The 13,332-nt window shown below is 38.4% G+C and overlaps 1 protein-coding gene across 1 annotated transcript in view; it reads right to left on the bottom strand.

The window, feature by feature from the left end:
- CFAP95 (cilia and flagella associated protein 95) overlaps window positions 1-13,332 on the bottom strand; it is an 85,519-nt gene that overhangs the window by 11,588 nt on the left and 60,599 nt on the right. The window contains exon 5 of the mRNA XM_007446054.1: window positions 7,236-7,293. Within this exon, the coding sequence (XP_007446116.1) occupies window positions 7,236-7,293 (58 nt within the window). The remainder of the gene's footprint in view (window positions 1-7,235; window positions 7,294-13,332) is intronic.

The raw sequence follows: 13,332 nt of genomic DNA, 5'->3' as shown, positions 1-13,332 counted from the left end.
TTTCCCTTATCTTCTTTTTAAAGCCACTGTTAGACATCCCTTTCTAGGAAGCAGGAAACTAAAGACAATTCTAGCCTTTGGGGAGTTTCTTTCATGTGACTGAGCCTAAAAGAACAATAAAAGGCTTTTGATGATGCTCACCTGACTCCTAGCCAAGGTATAACTTGGTCTGGGATAATACTCAAAGTATTTATAAATCAGTACACACCAGGCAGTCAGATTAGGCAAGTTCTGGATACCCCTGGTCAGGCAAGTGTTAAACTACCAGAAGGTCTAGGCTGGGCCCACTCAGCCATGAGGCACAGAAAGCCCATTGCCTATGGCCCATAGTATTTTAAAGGGCCCACAAAAATGTTTTCATTTTTTATGAATCAGAATTTTCAAAATGAATATAACAATAATGTGAATGTACTTGGTGCCACTAAATTGTACACTAAAAAAGGGTTAAAATGGTAAATTTTATATTATGTATATTTTACCATAACAAAAAATGCAAATGCATTTTGAAAAACCAACTCTATTAAGTGATAGAAACTCATACTGGAGCCAGGAAATGATGTCAGTAATTTAATATCCATAAACATCTTAGGACAGTAAACAATGGCAGCTATTATACAGAAAATTTTGCTTAAAATAGGGTACAAAAGTCCAAAAGTACTTCTCAGAAAAAAATGAGCATTGTATGATTTAGTTTTGTGTAATAACACTCATTAGTATATTGGTAATAATTTCAGGAGGCTTTTAACAATAACGTGGTCACATAACATGGCCATAAAATACCATAATATAGTCACAAATAGTCATAAATAGGCAAGAAGACAAAACAGTATAAAAGTATAAAAGGAAAAAGGATAGGTAATCTTTATAAAATGCCAACGAGAGATACAGCCTAAGAAATATATCTCTTGGGCTTTCCTGGTGGCGCAGTGGTTGAGAGTCCGCCTGCTGATGCAGGGGACACGGGTTCGTGCCCCGGTCCGGGAAGATCCCACATGCCGTGGAGCGGCTGGGCCCGTGAGCCATGGCCGCTGAGCCTGCGTGTCCGGAGCCTGTGCTCCGCAACGGGAGAGGCCACAGCAGTGAGAAGCCCACGTACCGCAAAAAAAAAAATAATAATAAAATAAAAATAAAGATATCTCTTTAATAAAGCCTTTAAATCCAAAAAAGATGAATATAATCCAACCTGGATTATATTTGTCTTTATAGCAATGCAGTTGTAAAATATATTAATTTTTTTTCTTTCAATGGAAGAAACTCAAGGCCACAGCAAATTTCCAAATAGCACAGAAATATCAATATTTTAACAATGCTATATCTGTACCAGGGCATAGAACCCCAGTGATAGGACAGGCCAATCCTACCACTGTTGGTAATATTTTAAACAGATACAGCCTCTTTTCTTACCTACTATGAAACACTGCTTGGATCCCTTGTAATCAATTTGGAATGCATGCCAACTTTAAAACATAATTCTATTAAAAACTTCCTCAGCTTTTTATCTCTGAAACAACTAGGATATTTAACACTTTTTGCTTTAAAGCTACTTATACGTCTGGAAAGATAATTCAATAGGAAGCTATATTTAGGAAAACAAAATGGTACTTCACACAAAATGATCAATCAGATGTACTCAAATGGCAGCTGCAGGGCTGAGAGGAGCCATGTACCTCCAAAGTGCTCCCACTGAGGGACTGGTCACTTGACTCAATCTTTGGCCCTACCTTTTCTATCCTGATATATTGTAGGTTGACTTCCAACACCCATATTTAGAATCTAGCCAACACTCTGGCTTACCATTTTTTCCCCTTCTCAAGTCAATGGCTTGGATTCCATTATAGAAACTCATTCCCATGACCACATCTTGGGATCTGTCATTCCCCAAAATTGTTCTACATCTGAAATATCAAAAAATTCCAGTACATTCCCTTTGCTCACTACTTCTAATTCTTCTAGCTCTCTCACTCCTTCACTACTGCCGTGCTTGTTCTTTTTTTAATTCCCTGGACCCTTCAACTTCCTGAGTTTGCTAGTCTGTGCCTGAACTAATTATTTTCCTTACTAATCCTTAGTTTCCTTACCATTACCCTCAGCTCACTTGTCCTTTGTCTCAAAGGCTCACATACCCTACAAATAGCCAGCTTTAGACCAATCTTCTGATGTAACTTCTCTGTAACTTTTCCTTTATTTTGGTTCTTTGGGAGAATGATAGGGGAGCTTTTAAGAGAAGGTATCTTTCATTGAAATTGGGTGAGTCATAATAAGTTCAGTAAGTCCCCTACATACGAACCTTCAAGTTGCAAACTTTCAAAGATACGAACGTGTGTTTGCATGTCCATTCATGTAAATTAGTTCACGTGCCTGGTGTACATTGTCACGTGTGTGCACCCTCTACAAGTGGTTGTGCTTTTGTGTGCTTTACTGTCCAGCACTGTTGCTGTGCAACACAAGGAGCTTACTAATGAAGACCTTATGAAATTGGAGGCCCAGAGAAAGGACGAAGAGAGACAAGAGGAAGAAGAAGTAACTGAAGAACTGAAGAGATTCACAACACAGGAAGTGGCAAGGGGATTTTCTTTATTTGAGGAGAGGCACTGTTAGTTTTTGAGGCACAGGACTCGAACGTAGAACAGTACATGAAGTTTGCAGCAGCTATTCAGAATGCAATCCAGTGTTACCGTGTCATCTATGATGAGAAAAAACCAGCTACTACCCAGACATCACTGGATCGTTTTTCAAGAGGGAAGATAGAATTGAATCCAGCAAGGAGTCAGAACCTGTGCCATCAATGTCAGGCATGAGTGAAACTGCAGCTTGCCCTCCATCTCCTATTGCTGACTATCCTCCAGCTCTACCATCTCCTACCTCCACCATATCCCACCTCCTCTCCCTCCTCCAGTCAGTAACTCTTCTTGCCAGTTCACTGGATGCCAGCCCCTGTATGCCAGCTGTTGTACTGTACTACTGTACTTTTCAAGGTACTGTACTGTAAGATTTTAAATGTTTTCTTTATTTTTTGCATTTGCTTTTTATGTATTATTTGTGTGAAAAGTATTATAAACCTATTACAGTACAGTATTATATAGGCAATTATGTTAGTTGGGTACCTAGGCTAACTTTGTTGGACTTAACAAATTGGACCATGAACACGCTCTTGGAACAGAACTTGTTTGTATGTAGGTGACTTACTGTACCCAGCTTTAAGAGGTGGAGTTCTGAAGAGGTAGCTTGCAATTCTCTTTCATTTCTCTCCTTGAAAATGATTTCATAGCTTCCTAATATTCTGTATTTATTCATTCACATCTAGAGCTATGGGGAGATAATTTGCATTCTCCTTAAGACTTCTTATGATGCTATCCCACTTTATGCAATTATGAATTAAGCAAATGTAAGAGACCATAATATAAAAATTTATAAAGTCTCAATTCATGCACAAAATTTAAAATAATACGAATCAAAATATTTTAAGATTTCTTCAGGAATTGCATAATTGCAAAGGTGGTAGCCTGAGTGAATGGTGAGCTATGTTTATGCTAAGGCCACATGGTGAAGTCTCTAGCAAATAAAAAATATTCTCCTTATTTTGTCAGTACTTTATGAATCATACATTTGTTTATGTGCACAGTAACTTCTAAGTCAGAGTTCAGTCACTATTCTGCTGTTACTTAACCATTCATTGTCATTACAATTTAAAAGATTTTTTGTATTTTATAACAATGTAATGCAAGCATTCATTAATAGGGTGCTAGAAGCAGGGCTAAAAACATGCCTCAAAATCAATTCCTTTGATAAAGAACTTAGAAGTGAATGAACAAAACTCTAAATAAAGCCAAACAACTGCCAGCGCATGCTGCATGCTGTGCTGTTAATGTGGAAACAAGCAACATGAGAAATACTAGAAATAATGCTGAAAAACAATAAAGCACAAATATATAACACAATAGCTAAAGATTCATGCACCCTGAGAATACATCGCACATTCTTTATATTTATGCTCTTGGGGAAACCAGTCCTTTGAATTTTGTGAGTTTTTAATTACGTGTCTTACAACTTCCTTTTGTTTGGAGATGGAGCCAAATCCCATGTATATAAGGAAATGAGCCTGAATTGAATTTTAAAATAATATATTTGTTTCCTTGTGGTTTTTCTGATTATAAACCACCATGCTTACTACATTGGAAAATGCTGAAAAGTATAAAGATGAAGAAAATCACTTAGAATTTCACCATTCACTACTCTACTTTACTAGCATTTTGACAGTTTCTTCAGGCTTTTTTCCTCTATACTTTTACATAGTTTGGATAAAATACACATACAATTTTGTATCTTAATGTTTTTCTTGACCTTAAATAAGAAGATTTATCAAGACAGTAAGAACTATCCATGGACTTTCTAAAGGCTATAAAATATCTCATCATGTGATTATAACCTATTTAATTAGTACTGTCAGAGAAGAAAAAACTTTCCTTTACAGTTCTAGGTTCTTCTGACTGGTCTAAGAATTAAACTGACATGAGACAGATTAACAGGAAAAAGTCTAATTTAATTTCATACATACAGGAACTCCACATACATGAGAAGGTCAGAGTCCCTACATACATGAGAGGTTCAAAGATAGAAAGGTAAAATAAGGTATACATGTCATCCTGAGCTAAGGAATGGGATAGGGGCCTGGAGCTTCCAAGAAAAGGAGGGTTCACAAGACAATAAGAAAAGCAGATGTTTGGCAATTAGACATTTGCCCTACCATACAGATGGGGCTACTTAGCTCAAATTTATCTCTGTAATAACTTTTTTTTTTTCTGGGAAAAATTCCCAGTTTAAATTCTTCTAGGTAGTTAAGGGAGGAACAGTAGGTTATCTTGAACACACAGGGTCTCATGTCTTTAACTCAAAAAAATCCTCATGCAGGAGTGACAAATTTTGGGGAGGCTCATTCTGAATCCCTAGAGCACTACACCTAATACTAAAACATTAGGTAATTTCCAAGTTTTGCTGTAATAAATAATTCAATGATGAGTATCTCTGGATATAAATTTTATCCCTGGTATGAATTATTCTTCTTTGGGGAAATCCTTAGGAGAATTATTAGATCAAATAGTATCTCAATTCATATCGCCAAATTCCTTTACAGAAAGATTAAAATAATTTACAATATTCCTGGCAATAGAAAAAAGTACCCATCTCACCCCACCTTTACTCAATTGAGTATTATTATTTTAAAAAATATTGCCAATTTTATTAGCAAAAAAAATTATTGCTTTAATTCACATATTCTATTATTTGTAGATTGGGATTTTCCCTGTATTTATTAGCTAGTTAATAATAATAATTTCCTATATTGTGAATTGTCTTTATATGACCTTTGCTCATTTCCCCAGGGTTTTAACATTTTTCCTGCCAATAGGTCTGAGTTCTTTATGTATTAAGCATATTAATCCATAAGCCATCATATTTGCTTTTCTTATGGCTTGAATGCTATTTTTTAATGAGAAGAAATAAATAAGATTAAACATAACGAAAGTAGTATCATGAATAGTTTACTTCCCTAAGTTGGTTATGCCACTGTTTCAAAAAACTTGTGATTATTCTCAGCTGTTTATACTTTCAAATAATTTTCAGAATCTTAGAGTTCTGATAGAAAACAAAATCCATTGGAATTTTTAATGTAATTATATTAAATTTATAAATTTAACTTATAATTTAGTTTTCCAGTCCCCTCAAATGATAGTATTCCCTTGTATTTGAGATTTCTGTCTTAGTTACCTTTGGTGTATATTTATTTATTTATTTATTTATTATATTTTTAATTTTTTTTTGTGGTATGCGGGCCTCTCACTGTTGTGGCCTCTCCCGTTGCGGAGCACAGGCTCCGGACGCACAGGCTCAGCAGCCGTGGCTCATGGGCCTAGCCGCTCCGCGGCATGTGGGATCTTCCCAGACCAGGGCACGAACCGTTGTCCCCTGCATTGGCAGGCGGACTCCCAACCACTGCACCACCAGGGAAGCCCGGTGTATATTTATTTAAAAAAAAAAAAAAAAAAACCTTAATGCCTTCAATAACAATTTATTATTATTTTCTTGGAATCTCTCATGGTTTGCAGTCAGATGGCAGCTGGAGCTGCAGTCCAAGCTTATTAGGGTGGATGTCCAAGATGGCTTTGCTGCTCATAAGTCAAGCTCATCAGTGTTCCTTCTCATGGCCTCTCCCTCCAGCAGAGTAGCCTAGATTTCTTACATGGTGGCTCAGGGCTCCAAGAGTTGGAAGCAGTCTTATTAAAGATAGCCTAGATTTGGCATAGGATTCCTTTTGCCACGTTCTATTGATCAAATCTGTCATGTGACAGCCTAAATTCAAAAAGTGGAGGAACATTTACCTCTGGCTGGGGAAGTGGCCTGTCCACCATCTTTGGAGACGAACTACCACATATTCTTTATTGATCTTTATTTGATCTAGAATTTTCTTCATAAAAGTATTTAAAATTTGTGTTGTTATAGTAGTTTGCATGTTTTTTCTTTTATAGCCTACTAAGCAGTTGTTGCTAATATGAAGGAAAGATATTGTCTTTGATACAGTTGATACATTTATTTAGTAATCACCTTACTAAATGGTCTTATTCATTCTAGTTACCTATTTTAACATCTTGGTTCTCCTGAGAAGATAATCATACAATCTGAAAATAAAGATTTTTTTCTCCTCTTTTTCAATAGTTAAGTCTCTTATCTATTGCACCAGTTAAGACTTCCTAAAAAAGACTAATAGGAAGCAGCCTTGTTTTGCTTTTGTATAATTGTTGTATAATTTTTAAGTACAATTTTACGGAAGTTGTAAGCTGGACGTATTTTATCAACATACATATTTCCCAGAGCTAAATTAAACCACTTATTTTCATATGCTAATACAATACAAATGAATAGAAAGGTAGGTTCTTATTCCAGATAAATTGAATTTAGGGAGGGGGACAATAAAATAAGATGAGGAAGAAAGTAACTAATATATTTTGGACACTGCAATATTTTCTCCCTGAAATCTATAAACTTATTCCCAAAATAAATCATAACCATAAAATATTCCATTAACTCCCACAAATAGCTAATATCTCTGAATAAATATAAAACATCATAAATCTCAGCAATTTCTCCTTTCTTCTCAAGCATGACTATTTACACTAGATGTAAAGAATCAAATTAAGTACATAAATATTTAGAATATGGCTTTTCAGCCCTCTTATACTCACAAGTGGCTGATATTCATACGGTGGAGCATATTCTTCAGCATATGTTGTCAATGCACACCTAAGAAGGGTAAGTCAGTATTTAAGAAAAGAATGACTCCAAAAGAAAAATATTTTAAAATTTTAGTAGCATATGTTTTATACACAATAAAAACATTTCAAGGAAGATTGGCCCTAGTAAAAATTTAAAATATTTAAAATTCCCAGGCCTCATTTATAGTGTTAACTAACACCAGCAAGGTGCCTTCCTTCAATTACTTCCAATTCAGCACCACCTACTATTCTCCAGTACTAATGATATGCTACCAACTCCAAGTCCCTAAGCTCAGGTGCATTCCAGACAAAGGGTTCTCTTTTCCACTCACTGTCTGCTTCTCAAACCTTTTTGACCCTATGCCCCGTGTTCTCTGCTAGATGACAACTGAAAAATAATAGAAGACAACTAGGTGGACTGAGATTACATAGCTTCCCCAACCTCCACTCCATGACACACATGGAATGGGTGAATGAAATACATCCTCCTCCCCCAGGTCTACAAACACAGCCAAGGGAAACCACGCAGTGCTAGAAATGAAGAGGATATTCATTAGAACGGGAGGCCATAAGCTGATGTCCCAAGACTCAAAGCTGGAGTTTGAACTGCCTATCAAGGGCAGGAGACATGGCCTTGGGTTCACAGAAGGCACAGAGCTAAACTGCTACTTACAGCCATGAGTCTGTAAAGGCTGTACCTCATATCAAAGAGACCAAAGAAACTCCGGCCATCAGACCAGAAACTTGCAAGAAAGTTTCTCTCTGTTCAGCATTCAGAATGGGAGAAAAAATTATTCTCCTATGAGAAATTACAGCCCTGCTTCTGTTCCTGGCAATATTATGGGATTAGATGGTCAAAGAAACTCCTCTGAGAACTACACTCCTAAAAATATCGGGTACAATGAAATGTAAACATTTTAATGCATGGCTGACCTGGTGGGAAAGCAGAGAACTCAACAAGTAAAAGAATTCAAAAATAATTAGGAAGTCAACTAGGAATGGTTACTGGGTACAGGTGCTAATATTTACCTGCTGGTAACCACCAATTGCTGCCGGTCTTTCAAGGTGTGATTTCCAGAGGGGCATCATTAGCATTATCTGGGGACTTGTAAGAAATGCAAATACTTGGAGGCTACCCCAGATCTGAATTAGAAACTCTGGGGGTGGGCCCAGCAATCCATGTTTTAACAAGTACTCTAGGTGATTCTAAAAGTCTGAGTATTGGCAATTAAAAGAACAAAAATTAGAAGTGTAACTTTCAAACCAGCAAATAGGATATTATTTTTAAAAAACAGTCTAATAAAAAGCAGGAGAGGAGACTAAAAGAGAAAAACCTTTTCTGCTCAGAAGAACAAACTAAAATCATAAAAAATTAAATATCTTGCCAATCACAATGAAAGGGACTAAACCCATCAGTGAAAGTATTTTCTCGAACTTAAATTGAACATCAAGTTGTATGCTTTTTTTAATTTTTGCTTTTCAAGTATAGTTGATTTATAATATTATATTAGTTTCAGATACAGCATAGTGATTCAGTATTTTTATAGATTATTAACAGTTATTACAGGGGGAGAGTTCCAAGACGGTGGAAGAGTAAGACGTGGAGATCACCTTCCTCCCCACAAATACATCAAAAATACATCTACATGTGGAACTGCTCCTACAGAGCACCTACTGAATGCTGGCAGAAGACCTCAGACTTCCCAAAAGGCAAGAAACTCCCCATGTACCTGGGTAGGGCAAAAGAAAAAACAAAGACAAAGAATAGGGACGGGACCTGCACCTCTGAGAGGGAGCTGTGAAGGAGGAAAAGCTTCAACACACAAGGAAGCCCCTTCGCTGTCAGAGACGGGGGTGGTGGGAGGGAAACTTCAGAGCCACGGAGGAGAGCGCAGCCACAGGGGCGCGGAGGGCAAAGCGGAGAGACTCCCGCACAGAGGATCGGTGCCGACCGGCACTCACCAGCCCGAGAGGCTTGTCTGCTCACCCGCCAGGGCAGGCAGGGGCTGGGAGCTGAGGCTCGGGCTTCGGAGGTCAGGCCCCAGAGACAGTACTGGGGTTGTCGGCGTGAACACAGCCTGAAGGGGGCTAGTGCGTCACAGCTAGCTGGGAGGGAGTCCGGGAGAAACTCTGGAACTGCCTAAGAGGCAAGAGACCATTGTTTTGGGGTGTGTGAGGAGAGGGGATTCAGAGCACCACCTAAACGAGCTCCAGAGACAAGCGCGAGCCACGGCTATCAGCGCAGACCCCAGAGACGGGCACGAGACGCTAAGGCTGCTGTTGCCACTAAGAAGCCTGTGTGTGAGCACAGGTCACTATCCACACCTCCCCTCCCGGGAGCCTGTGCAGCCTGCCACTGCCAAGGTCCCGTGATCCAGGGACAACTTCCCCGGGAGAACACACGGTGAACCTCAGGCTGGTGCAACGTCACGCTGGCCTCTTCCCCCGCAGACTCGTCCCACATTCCGTACCCCTCCCACCCCCTGGCCTGAGTGAGCCAGAGCCCCCGAATCAGCTGCCTCTTTAACCCCGTCCTGTCTGAGCGAAGAACAGATGCCCTCAGGTGACCTACATGCAGAGGCGAGGCCGAATCCAAAGCTGAACCCCCAGAGCTGTGCGAACAAAGAGGAGAAAGGGAAATTTCTCCCAGCAGCCTCAGGAGCAGCGGATTAAATCTCCACAACCAGTTTGATGTACCCTGCACCTCTGGAATAGCAGAATAGACAACAAATCATCCCAAAATTGAGGCAGTGGACTTTGGGAGCAACTGTAAACTTGGGGTTTGCTTTCTGCTTCTAAGTTGTTTCTGGTTTTATGTTTATCTTAGTTTAGTATTTAGAGCTTCCTATCATTGGTGGATTTGTTTATTGATTCTGTTGCTTTCTTCCTTTTTTTTTTAAATATACATATATATTTTTCCTTTTTCTCCTTTTGTGAGTGTGTATGTGTATGCTTCTTTGTGTGATTTTGTCTGTGTAGCTTTGCTTTTACCATTTGTCCTAGAGTTCTGTCTGTCCGGGGTTTTTTTGTTTTTTTTATAGTATAGTTTTTAATGCTTGTTACCATTGGTGGATTTGTTTTTTGGTTTGGTTGCTCTCTCTTTCTTTCTGTTTCTTTATTACTTTTTAATTTTTTTAATTTTTAATAATTTCTTTTGTTTATTTATTTATTTTTATTTTCTTTTTTAGTGGTACACGGGCCTCTCACTGTTGGGGCCTCTCCCGTTGGGGAGCACAGGCTCCAGACGCGCAGGCTCAGTGGCCATGGCTCATGGGCGCAGCCGCTCCATGGCATGTGGGATCTTCCCGGACCGGGGCACGAACCCGTGTCCCCTGCATCGGCAGGCGGACTCTCAACCACTGCGCCACCAGGGAAGCCCTATTTTTTAATTTAATTATTTTATTTTATTTTTTCTTTCTTTTTTTCTTTTTTTTCCCCTCCCTTTTCTTCTGAGCCATGTGGCTGATGGGTTCTTGGTGCTCCAGCCGAGTGTCAGGCCTGAGCCTCTGAGGTGTGAGAGCCGAGTTCAGGACATTGGTCCACCAGAGACCTCCCGGCCCCGCATAATATCAAACAGCGAAAGCTCTCTCAGAGATCTCCATCTCAACGCTAAGACCCAGCTCCATTCAATTCCCAGTAAGCTATAGTGCTGGACACCCTATGACAAACAACTAGCAAGATAGGAACACAACACCACCCATTAGCAGAGAGGCTACCTTAAATCATAAGCTCACAGATACCCCAAAACACAACACCAAGTGTGGTCCTGCCCACCAGAGAGACAAGATTCAGCCTCATCCACCAGAACACAGGTACCAGTCCCCTCCACCAGGAACCTTACAAAACCCACTGAAGCAACCTTAACCACTGGGGGCAGACATCAAAAACAACGGGAAATATGAACCTACCGCCTGCAGAAAGGAGACCCCAAACACAGTAAGTTAAGCAAAATGAGAAGACAGAGAAATACACAGCAGATGAACAAGCAAGGTAAAAACCCACCAGACCAAACAAATGAAGAGGAAATAGGCAGTCTACCTGAAAATTAATTCAGAGTAATGATAGTAAAGATGATCCAAAATCTTGGAAATAGAATGGAGAAAATACAAGAAACGTTTAACAAGGACCTAGAAAAACTAAAGAGGAAACAAACAATGATGAACAACACAATAAATGAAATTAAAAATTCTCTAGAAGGAATCAATACCAGAATAACTGAGGCAGAAGAACGGATAAGTGACCTGGAAGATAAAATAGCATAAATAACTACTGCAGAGCAGAATAAAGAAAAAAGTATGAAAAGAATTGAGGACAGTCTCAGAGATCTCTGGGACAACATTAAACGCACCAACATTCGAATTATAGGGGTCCCAGAAGAAGAGGAGAAAAAGAAAGGGACTGAGAAAATATTTTAAGAGATTATAGTTGAAAATGACCCTAATATGGGACAGGAAATAGTCAATCAAGTCTGGGAAGCACAGAGAGTCCCATATAGGATAAATCCAAGAAGAAACATGCCAAGACACATATTAATCAAACTATGAAAAATTAAACACTAACAAAAAATATTAAAAGCAGCAAGGGAAAAGCAACAAATAACATACAAAGGAATCCCCATAAGGTTAACAACTGATCATTCAGCGGAAACTCTGCAAGCCAGAAGGGAGTGGCAGGACATATTTAAAGTAATGAAAGAGAAAAACCTACAACCAAGATCACTCTATTCAGCAAAGATCTCATTCAGATTTGACAAAGAAATTAAAACATTTACAGACAAGCAAAAGCTAAGAGAATTCAGCACCACCAAACCAGTTTTACAACAAATGCTAAAGGAACTTCTCTAGGCAGGAAACACAAGAGAAGGAAAAGACCTACAATAACAAACCCAAAACAATTTAAAAAATGGTAATAGGAACACACATATCGATAAATATCTTAAATGTAAATGGATTAAATGCTCCGATCAAAAGACATAGACTGGCAGAATGGATACAAAAACAAGACCCATATATATGCTGTCTACAAGAGATCCACTTCAGACCTAGGGGCACAAACAGACTGAAAGTGAGGGGACAGAAAAAGATATTCCATGCAAATGGAAATCAAAAGAAAGTTGGAGTAGGAATTCTCATACGAGACAAAATAGACTTTAAAATAAAGACTATTACAAGAGACAAAGAAGGACACTACATAATGATCAAGGGATCAATCCAAGAAGAAGATATAACAATTGTAAAGATTTATGCACCGAATATAGGAGCACCTCAATACTTAAGGCAAATGCTAACAGCCATAAAAGGGGAAATCGACAGTAACACAATCATAGTAGGAGATTTAACACCCCACTTTCACCAATGTACAGATCATCCAAAATGAAAATAAATAAGGAAACACAAGCTTTAAATGATACATTAAGCAAGATGGACTTAATTGATATTTACGGGACATTCCATCCAAAAACAACAGAATAAACTTTCTTCTCAAGTGCTCATGGAACATTCCCCAGGATAGATCATATCTTGTATCACAAATCAAGCCTTGGTAAATTTAAGAAAATTGAAACTGCATCAAGTGTCTTTTCCAACCACAATGCTAGGACTAGATATAAATTACAGGAAAAATATACTGTAAAAAATACAAACACATGGATGCTAAACAATATGCTAATAAGTAACCAAGAGATCACTAAAGAAATCAAAGAGGAAATCAAAAAATACATAGAAACAAACGACAGTGAAAACACAACAGCCCAAAACCTATGGGATGCAGCAAAAGCAGTCCTAAGAGGGAAGTTTATAGCAATACAATCCTACCTCAAGAAACAAGAAACATCTCAAATAAACAACCTAACCTTACACCTAAAGCAAGTACAGAAAGAAGAACAAAAAAACCCCAAAGTTGGCAGAAGGAAAGAAATCATAAAGATCAGATCAGAAATAAATGAAAAAGAAATGAAGGAAACAATAGCAAAGATCAATAACACTAAAAGCTATTTCTTTGAGAAGATAAACAAAATTGATAAACCACTAGGCAGACTCATCAAGAAAAAATGGGAGAACACTCAAAT

Source organism: Lipotes vexillifer, unplaced genomic scaffold (assembly GCF_000442215.2).
Source record: "Lipotes vexillifer unplaced genomic scaffold, Lipotes_vexillifer_v1.1 scaffold1335, whole genome shotgun sequence".
Taxonomy (NCBI): Eukaryota; Metazoa; Chordata; class Mammalia; order Artiodactyla; family Lipotidae; genus Lipotes; species Lipotes vexillifer.
Note: the sequence above shows the minus strand (reverse complement) of the source record. Positions and strands in the feature narration are given on the sequence as shown.